The 15,846-nt window shown below is 40.2% G+C and overlaps 1 protein-coding gene across 1 annotated transcript in view; it reads left to right on the plus strand.

The window, feature by feature from the left end:
* Positions 1–15,846, plus strand: part of LOC132211347 (probable maltase-glucoamylase 2) — an 85,062-nt gene that overhangs the window by 50,584 nt on the left and 18,632 nt on the right. Inside the window, exons 27-36 of the mRNA XM_059656066.1 lie at positions 1,342–1,496; positions 2,511–2,679; positions 3,189–3,285; positions 3,741–3,853; positions 4,529–4,654; positions 6,669–6,797; positions 9,552–9,659; positions 10,626–10,748; positions 11,489–11,573; positions 12,787–12,925. Of these exons, the coding sequence (XP_059512049.1) occupies positions 1,342–1,496; positions 2,511–2,679; positions 3,189–3,285; positions 3,741–3,853; positions 4,529–4,654; positions 6,669–6,797; positions 9,552–9,659; positions 10,626–10,748; positions 11,489–11,573; positions 12,787–12,925 (1,244 nt within the window). The remainder of the gene's footprint in view (positions 1–1,341; positions 1,497–2,510; positions 2,680–3,188; positions 3,286–3,740; positions 3,854–4,528; positions 4,655–6,668; positions 6,798–9,551; positions 9,660–10,625; positions 10,749–11,488; positions 11,574–12,786; positions 12,926–15,846) is intronic.

Genomic DNA, 15,846 nt, shown 5'->3' on the forward strand with positions numbered 1-15,846 from the left:
TAGCCCTGAGAACAAAGTGTCTGCTTTTTGGTAAACTCATATGGGTGGCATTGACTCATTTCCAACATTACAATTATTTCTCTAGCAGTTGATACTTCAACTTAATATGCAGCAGAATCACTTGTAGCTTTTGTTAAAAGACATTGCTGGGGCTCCTGCCCAGGGTTTCCAAGAATTTGCATTTCTAATGAATTCCCAAGTGATGCTCCTGCTACAAATTAAGAGGCCACACTTTGAGAACCACCACTCTGCTAAAATAGAAATATGATGTGAGCCACATATGTTTTCTGATAACCATATTTTAAAAAATGTATTGAAAAAAATAGGTGAAATGGATTTTAATAGCATTTTATTTTACCAAGTTGCTCAAATGTTATCAGTTCATCATGTAATCAAAATACAATTACGTACTGAGATACTTTAGATTATGGTCAGATTAAATCTTCAAATTTTGGTTTGTATTTCACATTTATAGTGAGTTTCAGCTCAGACTTGGACATTTCAAGGCTTAATGGCCACACATGGCTAGTGGGTACCACCTTGGACAGTTCACTCTAGACATTGCTTTTCACATTTCAATGTTGGGCGAATCACCCCAGGGACCTTGTGAAAATGAAGATTCTGATTCAGAAAGTCTGGGGTAGGGCCCCAAATTCTGCATTCCTAACAGGCTCCCAGGTAATATTGCTGCTTTTGGTTTGAGAAACAGAATATTGAGAATAGAGTCTTTCGACAAAACTTGTCCTAAGCATAATATGTGGGCTCATATTATTATGATAAAAAGGATGATCACTCATAATAGTAATACTACCTGGCCTTGCATAACACTTTGCCCTTCTCTCCTTTTGCCCACACAGCAACCCTGTTAGGTTGGTAGAAACAAGTAGTAGTTACAAAGGAACAATCTTAGGAATGAAAAAGCTGAGCAGCAACTGGAAGCTCAACTAGTAAGAAGATCTCATAGTTCATATGAAAACTCAGTTCTCTAGTTTCTAACATATGTACACATGCTAACACATAGTCTTATAAAGTTATGTGCACATACTGTTCACATACCACACTCGTAAAAACACATGCACACATTCTGTCTATGAGATTCTACACCTTTAAGTTACAATTTCCGTAGAGGTAGTGCCCTCCCTGGTTTTGATGGGTATTGTTGAGGGTGTTTTTTTTTTTTTTTTCCAGTTCAGGATGTGTTGGGCACAGTGGATGGGTAGGCCTCACATCTATTTGCTTTGGGATATTTGATGCTTCCTGATGGGAACTGAATTTTGAGCTGGTATGTGAGGTTTTAGGTTTGAGATTCCATCAGAAAGTCTCCTTCTTTCTCACTGTCAGATCTATGATCCCACTAATAAAAGGTACGAGGTCCCAGTGCCTCTGAAAATCCCTTCCTCTCCTGTTGGCTCGCCTGAAAACCGTCTGTATGATGTCAGGATTCAAAACAATCCTTTCGGGATCCAGATTCAACGAAAAAGCTCCAGCACTGTGATGTAAGCACCATTTTCATTTGGTTCTAATTAGAGTGGTTCTAGATCTAATTGCAGTGGTTCTAATGAATGCAAGTGAAATATTAACCTTCAACACTCTACGTGTATGTTTGTTTTTTAAACAAAGAGGATATCTACCCGCCCCCCCCCCACACACACACACACTTCAATGGGGATTTCATTTCTTATTAGTCATTAGCTCAACAAGAACAATTAAGCAATCAAAGACTTAAAAATACTAAGTGTTGCTTGATTTCAGAAAAAGAAAAATACATATTTTACTCATTGTTCTGGTTAAATAGAACAGAAAACTCTATATGCCTCATTAAGAAATAATAACAGAAGAGCCAGGAGAGAGGGGTAAGGGGTAGTAAGGAGAGAGAAATGGTGTCTTGCGGTCTTTGCTGCTATTGACACTATAGACTTAAAGCCTTTTCACAATGTTAAGTATGAAAGGAATTGCCACCTCTCATCCCTGACCTGCTGCTGAATGGCATGATCCGCAGGTCTGGATTTGCCTGGGGCTGAAGCCCCCCATCTTATTAGAAACTGTCACCTGTATGTGCACATGTGGACAGCCTTCGGCTCTCTTTGACTATGTGTCTGACTTTCTGTCTGTTAGCTTCTTTGGTAAGCAGTTCTTTGGCCAATCCAGAAAAGTCATTCTGAGTTTCATACTTTTCTATTGGAAAACTTGCTCAGACCTTATTCATTGATTCAGGCTGATGTACCAGGCAATGAGATCTAGAAATAAAGAGATGAGTGACACTCTTAAGGGCCAATTAATCAGAAAAGGAGTTGCCAGTCTTGCAATCCACAGAATAAAAATGCAAACACAGAACTGTGGTAGCGAGTCATGGACATTCTTATGACCTGGGTCATCTCACAGTAATTGAACCTGGATCCAGGTGTGCAATCATTCAGGAGGCTTCTGAATCAACTAGACATCTGAACTGTATTCTCTGTTTGCTCCGGCCTGTGATCAGCTCTGCTCAAAGGTATGCCTCTGTGTTGTAGTTGGGATTCTCAGCTCCCGGGCTTCACCTTCAACGACATGTTCCTTTCCATTTCTACTCGCCTCCCCTCTGAGAACATCTATGGCTTCGGGGAAACTGAGCACACAACTTTCAGAAGAAACATTAGCTGGAACACATGGGGAATATTTTCTCGAGATGAGCCACCAGGGGTAAGTACAGAAGAATAAGATTATCTATCAGTTGCTCTCTGTGTAAAATTATTTTAATCCACATATGTACCCTATTCATGAACTTCAGCTTATATTGATAAATTCTGCTCTCAAATGAAATAGGCCACATGTTATGTAATGTCCTTCTGTCCCTAAATGTCTTTTAATCTTTTAGAAAATAAATATAGGGTAAAGCAAAAGTAGGTTTATAGGTGGGTTATATGTGAGATAATAAAATAATTAACAAATAATAACACAAGTGTAAATTGTGTTTACATGCTCACAACTGTAAATCTACTTTTGCCCCACTCGTGTGTGTGTGTGTGTGTGTGTGTGTGTGTGTGGTGTATGTGGTGGAAGGAAGGGTCAAGGAATTTTTCATAAAGGACATGACATTGTGCTAAATCTTCAGTGTTGAGTAGGAGTTGGCTGTTTGGGTTATGAGGAGGACAGAATTTCTTGAATTTTCTCTTTTTGTTACTCATCTACTCCTCCCGTGACTCTCCCAGTACAAGAAGAATTCCTACGGTGTCCACCCCTACTACATGGGACTGGAGGAGGATGGCAATGCCCATGGAGTGCTTCTGCTAAACAGTAATGCCATGGGTAAGATAAAGACAGTTTTCCTGCAGCCACTTTATCAGAATCTAGAATATCAATAGAAATAAGAAAGTTCAATGGCCAGGGAAATGGGGCACATAACCTGACCTTTTATTTATTCATTTATCCATGATTTATTAAAATCTCTAGGCCAGGTATTGGGAGTAAAATTTTGACTAAACATGGTCCCTACTTTGGTATGACCTTGTTTGACTTTGCCACTTTAATTCCCTTTCACAGAACATTATAAAAGGTTAAGATTGAGATTGTGTTTGGGGTCCCTGAAAATCCATCTCTGATTCCACAGTATGAAAGAAGACTTTCCAGAGGAGGTGGGCACTAAAAGAAGAGAGTGAAAATAGCAAATATTAGGGCAGAATCCCTGTCTGGGTAATTTATAGTTCTCAAGATGCTCCTCATGTTTGTCTGTATGTGTGTGTGTGTGTTTGTTTTTTTAACAGATGTGACATTTCAGCCTACTCCTGCCCTGACATATCGCACCACAGGAGGGATTTTGGACTTTTATGTAGTTTTGGGGCCAACTCCCGAGCTTGTAACCCAACAATACACTGAGGTCAGAATTCACTGTATTCATTAATTAACCATCCAAGGCTTATTGGCTATTGCACATTCTTAGCACTGAGAAAGGCCAATTTTATTTTTTACTAGAGGCCTAGTGCATGAAATTTGTGCACTGGTAGGGTCTGTAGCAGCTGCTGGCTGCCAGCCGGGTACTCCTTCTCTTTTCTCCCTGCCTCTGTTCCCGGCTGCCTCTCTGCTCCACCACCGATGCTGGCTGGGGCCTCAATCCCTTCCCCTTGCTAGCCCCACCCCTGGTTGAACTCCCAGACAACTCCCAGTAGAGGGGACAATTTGCATACTATGCTTTAATTATAAAGGATGGTCCTTGAGTATTCCTACTACATTATCACTATTTTTTATGAGAGTAGGGTTTTAGTGTTAAAGGATATTGATATCCCATATGTCTCTTAATTATTTGCTATAAAACCTTTCTAAGAATCTCTAATCAGTAATAACCACTGAATTTTCAGGTTTCTTAGAGTGGAAGCTCTAGGATATAGAGAGACTTTCTATCATTCTGCATCTCCATGATTGTACCATATTTATGAGACCTCTTAGATCAGACAGGCAGTAAGTAGAAGTGCTGAAGTTGCTTCAGGCATAAGCCAACTATCTTTTTTTTTTACCCTAAGAATCTACTTGGATCCGTTTTTCTTTTTTATTCTAGTTGATTGGTCGGCCAGCAATGATTTCATACTGGGCCTTGGGATTCCAGCTGAGTCGCTATGGATACCAGAATGATACTGAAATCTCCAATTTGTATGATGAAATGGTGGAAGCCCAGATTCCCTATGTATGAAGCCTTCACCCTGCCTGTGATTTAATTAGTTATGGGGACTTATGGCTAATTATAAATTGAAAACATCTTCATAGACATTACTGATGACTACTTCAGTACAAAGAAAATGTAGCTATGGAGCTAATCTTATGTGGAAACATTGCTTTTTAAATTTAAGTCATAGTACCCTTTTTAAATCAAGAGTTCAAAATTGAGGGCATACATTCATCAGAAGTTAGTAGAGTATATTGTTACTTATTACCTCTTGCCAGAAATATCCTAGAGTAACCATGGTTAGTCATAAGCCATGACTTTGGAGACTTCTAAGAGAGAATCATATCAAGATTATGACAATTTTAGGAGACTATACTGTGATTATTTTTGGAGAGGGTAGATATAAAGTGACAATATGAAAAAAAGGAGATAAATTCAAGGCTTCACTTTGACTTAAATACAAATACTCATATATGCGTTTCCCACAATGAAACATAGCCCCTAGAAGTGCAGTCAATTACTGTCAACAAACAGAATTCCACACATAGCATGCTCATTCTCTCTTATAATAGTCAAATTCTCATCACATATTTTCTTTCTCTGCTTTTAACTCACCTCCTGAGATGTGGAGGACAATTAATGATTAGAAGATAAGAATAAATTATTACAATGTCCTCATCAAAGATAATTTGAAACATTCACCCAGACTTATTTTTTCTTTTCAGATCCTATTATGCTAGATATTGCTAAATATAAATTAGAAAAGATAATCTTCTTAATTAAATTCACAAACAACCTAGTGAAGGTCCAGAAGACCAATTTATTATTTCACATTGGAAGTTATATCTTGATTAAATACAGAAGTAGTTACCTACAAATGCTCCTCTTTTATAGCTTCCAAAAATTAAAACATTCTTTGCTGACTTTTGTTTGTCAGTTCATTCATTCATTCAAGATGAAAAAATTCCATAGATTTATCTTGCCAGTGCAACCAATGTTAATAATATGTTGGTTCATTCTTTTCTAAGTTTTGTCTTATGCACAAGTTGCTGCTCCCTCAAACAAGTTTTACCTAGAGCAGTGGTTCTCAACCTTCCTAATGCCGCGACCCTTTAATACAGTTCCTCATGTTGTGGTGACCCCCCACCATAAAATTATTTTTGTTGCTACTTCATAACTGTAATTTTGCTACTGTTATGAATCATAATGTAAATATCTGATATGCAGGATGTATTTTCATTGTTACAAATTGAACATAATTAAAGCATAGTGATTAATAGCAAAAACAATATGTAATTATATATGTGTTTTCCAAAGGGTGGTGACCCACAGGTTGAGAACCACTGACCTAGAGTCTTAAGACAATGCAGGTGATTACCACCTTTAAGCTAAAGAGAAACATCTCTTGTTTCAACTGAATATTAACCACATAGCCATCATTCAACAATCTTGAATTGGGTACATTTCATGTGCAGAAACCTAGGTTGGTTGGCATTGTATTGAGAAAAGAGAAGGAAAGATTTTCATCTCAAAGACCATCTAGACAATTGGAGATGGTGGAAATAGTATATACATTTTAGAATGCTATAAAATAATGTAGTTCTTAAATGTGAATAATTTAATCAGGTTTACTGGAGGGAAAAAGAGAAAACAGGTATACAATCTTGTTTCTCAGGGGAGTCTGCTTTTTACCCTTGAACATTTAACTAGCACTTTTTTTTGATAAGCTTACCATGTTTGAAATTTGAAGAGTGGAAAAGACATGAACTGAGGGAAGGAAGGGGAGAGAATTCCAATGTGTGTGTGTGGGAGAGGCAGAAGCAGAAGGAATGGGAATAGGTGATCTGTATGCAAGAATCAGATAGCAAATTTAATCAGCAGAATTGACAAGTGGGTCTAGTGGAGTAATGAGGTAAATTTGGAAGGACCTGGACTGGGGTCTACAAGCAGCAGACCTGGAGTCTGGCAGAGCAGTGTGTGTGCCCTGAGGTTATTGTTGCAGGACCCCCCAACATCTTGCTTGCCTTTCCTCTAGGATGTTCAGCATGTAGACATCGATTACATGGACCAGAAGCTGGACTTTACCCTCAGCACCAGCTTTCAAAACCTTAGTCTGCTGATGGAGCGAATGAAGAAAAATGGCACAAGATTTGTCCTCGTTCTGGTAGGTACTTGCAAATATTAAATCTCATTTTTTGTGTTCATGTTTTAAAAATAGCACCATTGAAGGAAATGAGATGAAGAATATGGGACAATTCCCTGTACATTTTTGCCACTTCCTGTGGATCTATAATTACTTTTTTAAGTTTGAAAAAGCAAATAAAGGAGGAAAAAACAATAAAAAGGTTTTTTAAAAGATGATGCTTTGCAATCTTTATTTTTAATGACTGAGTATAATTTATTGTTACTATTCTCTTGACAGAATTAGAAGAACTGTGGGCTAAAACACTGAATATAGCAACAATAAAAAAAAGTCTCTCTATTTCAGGCTGTGCCTTAGAATAGCTGTATTTTAGTCTTGTCTTTACTGTGGGGTTTTCAAAAACCTGTTTTGTCATCAGCCAGCAATGGTGAGGTTCAGGGAACTTATTTCTTCTTAATTAAATTCACAAACAACCTAGTGAAGGTCCAGAAGACCAATTTATTATTTCACATTGGAAGTTATATCTTGATTAAATACAGAAGTAGTTACCTACAAATGCTCCTCTTTTATAGCTTCCAAAAATTAAAACATTCTTTGCTGACTTTTGTTTGTCAGTTCATTCATTCATTCAAGTATTTGTTAAGCCTTGAGTCTTTGAAAATTACCATTATAAAAGGTGTGTGTGTGTGTGTGTGTGTGTGTGTGTGTGTGTGCTTGCAATCTAAATTCATTAAGAAGACAATGTCCTTACAGGGATTATATAATACTAGAGGCCTGGTGCACAAAAATTTGTGCACTGGGGGGAGTGGGGGTTCCCTCAGCCTGGCCTGTGCCCTCTCACAGTCTGGGACCCCTCGGGGGATGACCATTTGCTGGCTTAGGCCTGCTCCCTGGGGGATTGGGCCTAAGATGGCAATCAGACATCCCTCTGACAGCCCGGCAGCCCTTGGGGGATGTCCACTTGCCAGTGGGGAGCAGACCTAAGCTGCAGTCAGACATCCTTAGCGCTGCTGAGGAGGCGGGAGAGGCTCCCACCACCAGCACTGTACTGGCAGCCGTCAGCCTGGCTTGTGGCTGAACAGAGCTCCCCCCTGTGAGAGCGCACTGACCACCAGAGGGCAGCTCCTGCATTGAGTGTCTGCCCCTGGTGGTCAGTGTGTGTCATAGTGACCAGTCATTCCCAGTCTTTCTGCTGTTAGGGTCAATTTGCATATTACCCTGTTACTATATAGGATAGAGGCCTGGTGCACTGGTGGGGGCCGGCTGGTTTGCCCTGAAGGGTGTCCCGGATCAGATTGGGGGTCCCGCTGGGGTGCCTGGCCAGCCTGGATGACGGGCTGATGGCTGTTTGCAGCTGGTCACACCCCCTTCAGGGTGGGACTCCCCACTGGGGTGCCTGGCCAGTCTGGGTGAGGGGCTGAGGGCCGTTTTCAGGCTGGTGGGCGACTGAAGCTCCAAGCCTCTCCTTTTTTTCTTTTTTCTGGGATTTATTTACCTTCTATAGTTGTCACTGGAGCTGAGAGCCGGCTCTAGCTCTGAGGCCTGGCTCCAGCTCTGAGGCTGCGGCTGGCTGAAAGGAGGTATCTAGAGTTTTCTTGGCTTCTATAATTGAAACTCTGTTGCCATCACTGGCGCTCTCAGCTCTGAGGCTGCGGCTGGCTGAAAGGAGGTATCTGGAGTTTTCTTGGCTTCTATAATTGGAACTCTGTTGCCATCACTGGCGCTCTCAGCTCTGAGGCCGTGGCCAGCTGAAAGCAGGTATCTGGGGTTTGTTTAGCTTCTATAATTGAAACATAGGTGCTTCCAGAGCTCAGAGCTGGGCCACGGCAGGCAGGGAACCTTGGCTTCCTCCATCACTGGAGCAAGCAAACCTCCTGTTTGCTTCAGCTGCTTGGCTGCCGGCCGCCATCTTGGTTGGCAGTTAATTTCCATATCCTGCTCATTTGCCAATGGGAAGCATAGCGGAGGTATGGTCAATTACCATGTTTGTCTATTATTAGTTAGGACTAGAGGCCCAATGCATGAAATTCATTCATTCATAGGCCTGGCTGGTGATCAGGGCCAATCTGTGGGGTGACCAGTGGGACGATGGGGGTGGCCCTCCCCTGGCACTCACCTTGGCTGGCCTGGGGCCTGTAGGCTGGAGGTAGCTCCTGTGTTGAGCTTCTGCCCCCTGGTGGTCAGTGCACATCATAGTGACTGGTTGTTCCACTGTTCAGTTGATTTGCATATCAGGCTTTTATTATATAGGATTGGAGGAATACAACCAATTAATAAACATTAAAATATAATTTTAGGCAGGAATGATTCATATGACAGTTGTGAAATAGAATACTATTATACAAAGTAATTGGGACAGGTAAAGGATGAGGTTAATGGGAAGGCCACCTTAGGTGGACAGTCTGGCCACAGAATAGAAGAAAGAAGTTTCACATTTTTAGGGAATATTGCTGTGACACTATTGAAATACTGTAAATTACCTTTCTCTATGCGAGGGTAATGTTTTGTTAACTTAGTTTCTCTCCAGGAATTTTTTTTCAAACATTAGCATGCTTTTAGTTCCCCTTTGGGAATTTTATAGAGAAACATCAATATATTCTTTTGCTCTCAACTATCCAATAGACATAGGCAAATTAACCTGGGTTGTATTTTTGTTTGTTTGTCTATTTTGAAGTTTACCATTTCTTTCTGTACCACGAATTGTTAACATTTTGGAGATCATTTTTCTTGGAAATATTTTTCTCATGTTTTCTGTTTTAAACCCTTTTGTTTCAGAATCCAGGCATTTCTCGCAACGAGACCAAGTATCTCCCATTCACCACAGGGCAGGAAAAGAATGTATTCATCAAATGGCCTAACAGCAGTGACATTGTCTGGGGAGAGGTAAGGATTGGGAGGAGATGCCTGTAATTAATCAGCATCACAATGTTTTGATTGAAAGAGGCTCTTATAAATCTTAGCAAAATGTATTGGGTAATTTATAAATTATGAATGAGTAGAAATCTGTGTGATACTGATTACTTAACAAACATTCATGAGACCAAGGTCAAAGGTCTAATCCTCTATCAGTGAGTTATGTTTTTATTGCCTGGAAATATTCTGGCGTTCCATCCCTTATGTACGCAAGCTGGTAATTTAACACCCATAAATAATACCTTTGAGAATGGCTCTGAAATCTATGTCTCCCAGTCACCCACACCCAAGATGTGTACTAATCTTTGGACTATGATGCTTAATCAGCCATCACATTTAAATGAATCAATAGATCTTATGTATTATCCTCCTTCTTTTGTCTCCTTTAATTCCTTTTTTGGGCCCCAGTTGTTTGGTTTATGGCAACAAGATTTGAGTTGATACTTGTCTTTCTCTGACTGGCTTATTTTGCTTAAAATAATAATCTCTAGGTCCATCCATGCTGTTGCAAATGGTAAGAGATCCTCCTTTTCTTACAGCCACATAGTATTTGAGTTTCAATGAATTGTCCACATGTAAACCAGTTAAAAGGAGTAATGTCTTTCATCTCGGCATTTGATGTCACATCAGCTTGTAGCTCACTCTGTAGCTCACTTTTCCCTGGATGATTGGTCTCCTTCATTTGACCAATGTAGAAAAAGCATCTGCAGCTCTAAAGCCTCCTCTGATCTCTTTGTGTCCACAGTAAATTCTGTGAAGCATCAGCAGAAGTGGGTTAGGTCTCACAGTGGTGGTGGTGGTGCGGGGGGGGGGGGGGGCACGGAGGAGGGGGCCAGTACTTTGCACAAGCACCTGTTCACCTCCCCTTCCTAGTCCCCACACTCCCCTTCCTGAACAGGCTGAGACCCAGTGTGAGAGTCTGTGTTACTCTTCCAGCTGTACAAAGCCCACATCGCTTATCCTGACTTCCTGCGTAACAGCACAGCTACTTGGTGGAAGGAGGAGATAAAAAAGCTCTACACAAGCCCAAAGAGCTTGAAGTTCGATGGACTGTGGATCGTAAGTGCATCCTTAGCGTGTTTTCTTTGGAAGTGCTAGAAGTACAAGCACGAGGAGGCAATTCAGAAACTAGCAAAGCAGGTAGCGAGGGCTGGAGGAGTGAAAGAGAGGGATGCTGGTACAGAATGAAGGTGCTGGGACCACCAAGAGGAGCAGAGGGAGTTGTAGGTCTGCCCAGGGACATATTGGGTAGAGGACGTTGGAGACTAATAGGGAGACATGCCACCACTAGAGATGATGCCAGATGAAAAGGCACAAATATCCTGTCTTCTCTTAGCTCCCATCCTCTAATCTCTTGCCACTGCCTCCCATTGGCCAAACCTCCCCAGAAGCCAACAGTAAGGGAGCCTGAGAGACCATCCATGATACAGCAGACCTAAGGGCAAGAAAGCCTGAATCTGAGGTGAAATAGATGCTCACCACAGTACTGGTAGAGAGTCCTCCGAGGGAATGGCTTCAAAGGCCTGTTCAGATATTTGTTATGCATGTCAGGTGGGCATAAGACCAGGGCTTCCTGAGATGTCTCTGGGACATGTGTCCAAGGCTCTTCTATTTGTGTGTCTCGAGGGATGGGAGGCATAGCAGCATCCCAGCTTCCTTTCCCACGGAATCAATGAAGCAACCAGCTGTGTGAGAGTTTAAATAAGATCCTTTTGTCTCTAGGAGGGCAGTGTTCTCCTGAGCCAAGGCCACTCTGTCCCCTCTGACATCATGGAATCTGTTTTGCTAATTCATTTCAGGATAAGAATGAGCCATCAAACTTTGTGGATGGATCTGTCAGTGGCTGCCGTGATGAAATTCTTAATAAGCCACCATATATGCCATGTATGTAAAATGATTGCTTCCTTAAATTACTGTCCTGCTCAAAACCCCTTACGTTTTCCTCTTGTCAAAGTGAAGCCTCATTTTGGAGAGAGAAAACACTCTTAAACATGAGATAAAATCCCAAATAGAATAACCTTGAATAAGTACAAATAAATAAATTATGGATCAAGCATAGAAATAATGACTTGATGTGGTATGAAAGAATCCAAGCAACAAATGGCTGATTACATTGATAACTATGAACTGATTGCTAAAACTTTAATTAACCCTCTACACACACACACACACACACACACACACACACACACACCCTTTTGATTAGAGAATGAAAATCTAGTTCCTGCACTCTCTCTGCCTGTGTTCACAGACACTTGATGAAGGGCATGCCCAGGTTGTCCTATGATACAAACAGCAATAGAGACTACAGGACCTGGGGATCAAAGGCATCTCAGAGAGTTGAACTCTCTCAACTTACAGAAACATGAGAAGGAAGTGACTCACCTTCCTATAAGCACTATACCAGTAATTTTTGGGATGAAATCTGGAATCCAAGTTTTTTAATGTCTACATCATTGCTATGTTTCCTATTGTTTGGTAATTCCCTTTCTTCTTCCCTTCCTCTTTCCCTCCCTTCCTCCTTCCCTCCCTCCTTCCCTCCCTCCCTCCCCACTCCCTTCCTTCCTCCCTCCCTCCCCACTCCCTTCCTTCCTTCCTTCCTTCCTTCCTTCCTTCCTTCCTTCCTTCCTTCCTTCCTTCCTTCCTTCTACTTCCTTCCTTATTTTCTCCTCTTCCCTTAATGTAATATTTGTGTATCAGGCAAGTATTGACAAATCAGAATGATTTAGCAACATTAATATAAAGTTGGTTGAAACAAGATTCATTCCCTTGAGAACATTACCATCTAGTGGAAGATACAGTCATAAGACAGAAGAGTGTATGATGCTGATAAAGGGGCATGGATCATACTCTATAAATGTTAGAGTTGGAGCATAAAGAAGGATGCCTTTACCAGCTCCATTCCCTGCCCTTATTCTTCATTAGTTACAAGGTCACAGAACATTGTAGTTTTTATTAGACAAAAGAAATTCTTGAAATTGGAGCTGCTACTGGTGATAAAGGTGTTGTTTGAAATAGAACCATGCCAAGATGATGGGCATTTCTAGTGAATGTGCAGATCAAGTTGTTCAGAATATAACTCAGCATTTCCTCTTAGATTTGGAGTCCAGGGACAGGGGTCTCAGCAGCAAGACCCTGTGCATGGAGAGCGAGCAGATCCTGCCCGACGGCTCCCGGGTGCGGCACTACGATGTGCACAGCCTGTACGGGTGGTCCCAGACCAGACCCACATACGAGTGAGTATGCTTAGTCACTGGCAGCAAGGGTCATTTTCCACACTGTTACTTTTGTCTTGTCATATATAAATAAATAAATGTGTCATATATACACATATATATATATATATGTTAAATGGATGAATGTCAAAATAGCAGGAGTGGTTTCCTAAGCAGCCACACCACTTCTGAGTTGTATTAACCAAGTAGGTTGCTAAATTCACCTGTTTAAAATGTGCAGGTACACATATGATTTCACTTTTATGTGGAATCTAATGAACAAAATAAACTAACAAACAAAATAGAAACAGACTCATAGATATAGAGAACAGACTGACAGCTCAGAGGGGCTTGGGGTTGGGGGGGCTGAGTGAAAACTATGAAAAGATTAAGCAAAAACAAAAACGAAACTCATAGACACAGATAACAGTGTGGTGATGACCAGAGGGAAAGAGGGGTGAGGAGAGGTAGAAGAAGGTAAAGAGGGGATAAATGGCGGTAGAAGAGGACTTGACTTGGGGTAGTGAACACATAATACAATATACAGATGATATATTATAGAATTGTATACCTGAAACCTATATAATTTTATTAACCAAGGTCACCCTAATAAATTCAATAGAAATAAAGTGAGCAGGTGCTGATAATTGCTATAATGGCAATCTTACTACAATATATAAATGTATCAAATTAATGTTGTGCAGCTTAAATTTATACAATGTTATTTATATGTTAAATACACTTAATTTAAAAAATAATGTAAGCAGTTAGGCTGTATTTAGTATATTCATAGAATTGTACAGCAATAACTACAATCAAATTCTAGAACTTTTTTTTATATATATATATTTTATTATTGATTCTTTACAGAGAGGAAGAAAGAGAGATAGAGAGCCAGAAACATCGATGAGAGAGAAACATCGATCAGCTGCCTCCTGCACATCTCCCACTGGGGATGTGCCCGCAACCCAGGTACATGCCCTTGACCGGAATCAAACCTGGGACCCCTCAGTCCGCAGGCCGACGCTCTATCCACTGAGCCAAACCAGTTTCGGCTAGAACATTTTTTAACATCCTAAAAGGAAACTATATACCAACCCTATAGCAGTCATTTTCTAGCATTGTCCCTACCTCCTGACCCTGAGCAACCACAGATCTACTTCCTATATACATAGATTGCTGAATCTGGACACTTCATATACATGTAAATGGAATCATACAGTATGTTGCCTTTTGTATTCTTTTTTCAAGGTTTTTTTAGTTATTCTGGGTGCTTTGCAATTAATATGAATTTTAGGATTAGCTTGTTAATTTCTGCAAAACAGTAACAGGGATATTGGTTGGGATTGCACTGAATCTGTAGAGCTATTTAGGGAGTATTTCCATCTTAATAATAGTACATCTTCTGATCCATCAGCATGGGATGTCTTCCCATTTCTTTAGATCTCGTTTCATTTTCTTTCAGCAATGTTTTATAGTTTTCAGTGTATATATTTCTGACCATTATTTTAATTTTATTTTATTTGTTTTACTTTTATTCAAAAATATTTCATGTTGACATTATTGCAGGAGTCCTCCCTTCCACTACCACTCCCTTTTCCAACACCCATCCTCCCCCACCTACTTCTTCCTTAGCCTTTACCAAATTATTGTCTGTGTTCATGGGTATGCATATATCTCCTTTAGCTAATTCCTTCCCTTCTTTGTCTAGCCATTATTTAAAAAAAATATTTTTCTACCCCTTTCTCTTTCTTTTCTCTTTCTCAGAGTCCAATTATATGTATGTTGGTACATTTGATGGTCTCTAAAATTCTGCTTACATTTCTTCATTTTTACTTCTTTTTGATATTCAAACTGGATCACTATCTTCAATTTTGCTGATTCTTTTTTCATCTAGCTCACATTGGATGTTGAGCTCAGTCTCTTCAGTAAATTTTAGTTATTTTATTTTTCAACTCCAAAATTTCTATTTGGTTCCTTTTTAAACAAGTTCTGTTGCTTTATTGACATCCTCTATTTAGCAGGAAATCATTGTCATACTTTCTGTTAATTATTTAGATATGCTTCCTTTAAGCTCTTTGGACATGTAATAACCAACTTATAGTCTTTGTCTACCAAGCCCCTCAATAACATTTTCTGTTGGTTGTTTTTTCTTTTCTTGTGTATCTGACATACTTTCATGTGCTTTTTAAGTTTTTTTAAATTTATTTATTGGTTAAGGTATTACAAATGTATCCTTCTCCCCCCATTAACCCCCAACTCCCCCCCAACTCCTGCTCTCATCCCCCTGTTGTCCATGTCCATTGGTTTGGCTTATATGTATGCATACAAGTCCTTTGGTTGATCTCTCCCCCTTACCCCCACCCTCCCCTCCTTTCCCTCTGGGGATTGACAGTCTGATTACTATTTCTCTGTCTCTGGATCTGTCCCTGTTCATCAGTCTATGTTGTTCTCTATATTCCACAAATGAGTGAGATCATGTGGTATTTATCTTTCTCTGACTGGCTTATTTCACTTAGAATAATGCTCTCCAGTTTCATCCATGCTGTTGCAAATGGCAAGAATTCCTTCCTTTTTGCCACAGCGTAGTATTCCATTGTGTAGATGTACCACAGTTTTTTAATCCACTCATCTGCTGATGGGCACTTAGGCTGTTTCCAAATGTTAGCTATGGTGAATTGTGCTGCTATGAACATAGGGGTGCATATATCCTTTCTGATTGGTGTTTCTAGCTTCTTGGGATATATTCCTAGAAGTGGGATCACTGGGTCAAATGGGAGTTCCATGTTTAGTTTTTTGAGGAAACTCCATACTGTTCTCTCTTCATGTGCTTTTGTTTTGTTTTGCATGACTTAATGTTACATAATGCACTGTAACAACTCTGGCATAAAACCTACCTTGTTTTTTTGTTGCTCTTTTTTTTTCCCTCACTTGTTGCTTAT

Source organism: Myotis daubentonii, chromosome 10 (assembly GCF_963259705.1).
Source record: "Myotis daubentonii chromosome 10, mMyoDau2.1, whole genome shotgun sequence".
Lineage (NCBI taxonomy): Eukaryota > Metazoa > Chordata > Mammalia > Chiroptera > Vespertilionidae > Myotis > Myotis daubentonii.